The sequence below is a fragment of the Poecilia formosa genome, unplaced genomic scaffold (genome assembly GCF_000485575.1).
Source record: "Poecilia formosa unplaced genomic scaffold, Poecilia_formosa-5.1.2 Scaffold99, whole genome shotgun sequence".
NCBI classification, from domain to species: Eukaryota; Metazoa; Chordata; class Actinopteri; order Cyprinodontiformes; family Poeciliidae; genus Poecilia; species Poecilia formosa.
Genome location: NW_006800038.1, coordinates 1,683,824 through 1,685,902, shown reverse-complemented (window position 1 = coordinate 1,685,902; position 2,079 = coordinate 1,683,824). Strand labels below are relative to the sequence as shown.

General features: G+C 37.1%; 1 protein-coding gene across 3 annotated transcripts in view; it reads left to right on the top strand.

Annotated features, from left to right (window-relative positions):
- The first annotated feature begins 613 nt into the window (after positions 1 to 613).
- LOC103142695 (caldesmon, smooth muscle-like) overlaps positions 614 to 2,079 on the top strand; it is a 34,057-nt gene continuing 32,591 nt past the window's right edge. For 2 of the 3 annotated variants that reach the window (XM_016674701.1, XM_016674702.1), the window contains exon 1: positions 615 to 811. In XM_016674701.1, coding sequence (XP_016530187.1) covers positions 648 to 811 — 164 coding nt within the window. In that variant the 5' untranslated portion in view covers positions 615 to 647. Of the gene's footprint in view, positions 812 to 2,079 lie in introns of all 3 variants that reach the window. The other variant, XM_016674703.1, reaches the window with a different exon arrangement.

The following is a 2,079-nucleotide window of genomic DNA, read 5'->3' as shown; positions in this document are numbered from 1 at the left end:
GGATGCGCTTGGCTGGGGTTGCTAAGTAACGGGGATGCGCTTGGCTGGGGTTGCTAAGTAACGGGGATGCGCTTGGCTGGGGTTGCTAGGTAACAGTAGGGTGCTCGTTGAATGTGACTCAACAGCTGGAGGGTTTTTGAAACAACTAATTTTCCAGACACCAAAAACATGAACTTAATGTCAGAAAACAGCTCGGTGGGGTTTTTTAAGCACCTCGACTGTTTTAGAAGCAGTTGAAAATTGAATACAAGTATAAAAATGTTGAAAATGCTTCCTCTGTAACATTTGCTGTAAAAAGAAGTTATGCCTGTTTTGAACATAAACATCTAGGCAACAGGAAGTGGATACATTTCAGTGCTATTCGTTGCTAAATAGAAAAAAAATACTTTTTGTTTCAGTGCGTATGAAGAAAACAACTCCAGCAACACAGACACATCCCCCCTAATTACACTTCCCTCTGGAATTACAATGTACACATGCACAATATTGCCACAGATCCACTGTTATGATATCATCTTACTGCCCCTTTGGGAGAGTCACATGACCTCTGCTCAGAGGAGGGGTCGGGCAGGGGGGTCAGACTGTTTCAATGAAAACCACATGGAGGGAGGAGAGAGCTGTGACTAAGTGGAGAGGGAGAACCCAACATGAGCAACACGGCAGAAAAGGGGGGAACGGAGAGCAGCAGCAGGGACGGGTTGAGGCTCAGGAACCAGGACCAGAACCGGGACCACGGACCAGAACCAGCCAACATGTCAGAGTCCATCAAGAGGAGAAACTCCAGCAAGCAGCTCCTGCAGAACCTCATCAGGTGAGACGCAACACCACTCTGGGTCATCACCTGCAGGATGAAGCAACAAGAAAATACACATTATGGATCCATTTCATTATTATTCACTCAGGAAAGATCAGCAGCCTGTAAAAACTGTAAAAATTTAACCAGCTAAGAAAGGAAATGTGCAAAGTTTTACCAAAGTAAAACATAAATGACCCAAAAATGTAGAAATATGTAGAAAACTGAACTCTGAAGTTGAAGCTGATTAAATGTTTAAATATTAGGTTTTAAAGATGTTCATGTAAATTTAGATTAACTCTATAATAAGTAACCAATGTTTTGTTTGTACAGATTTATTCAATAAATTAGAATATTACTGGAAACTTTCACTAAGTGATATCGATTGTATAGATGGATGTTTGAAAGTCTTTGTTTCTAATTATGATAATTTTCCACTTGCACCTCATGAAAAATCAAAATATTACATCAAACCAATAAAAACATTTAAGACAGAAATGTTGGGAAAAGTATATTTAATATCTGCTTTTCCAATGTCATTTTCAAAAGATACTTTTAATCTGACAAGCAGACCTCATCAGAAAGCGAATTTTAATTTATTGATTATGACAGCATCATTCTCAGATAAAATAACATTTCGTGTTTCACAAAACACAAACGAAAAACACAAAATAACAGGATAACTAAATATTTTTTTTAAATGAACATATGAGTAAAGTAAATTTTACTTCTACTTTTTTCTGAGATTTGTTTTTTACTATAAAAATGAGGGGAGAACATTTGAACATGTTTCCCGTTTCCCTTGTATTGGAAACACGTGTTAATTGCAATGAAAAACAACAACACTGCTAACTAACACCTGTTGTTTAAACCTGTTGTTTTCACCTTCAGTGTAAATAAGAGACATGAAGGTTTCTAGTCTGTTCTGCTGAACTCGGCGCTGATTCACTGAAATACACCATTTACCTTCATAAAGTAAAGGAAATATAGAAGCTACATTTTTTTTTTCCTCCTAGAAAAGGTTTGGATCAACATCTACAGATGTAAACTAGATTTTTGTTGCTTAAATCTCGAATCTACGACATTAGATATGTAAAACAATGATTTTGATAGTTGTACGTAAAAAAGACGAATTCTTATTTGTTTATTCTCTGGTTAATTGTGAATTTGCAGCTGCCTCAGTGTGCAATAAAACCTGGATCTATAAGAATAGATCCAGGTTTCTGGATCTATCCAGGATAAACCTGGATCTATAAGAATAGATCCAGGTTTCTGGATCTATCCAG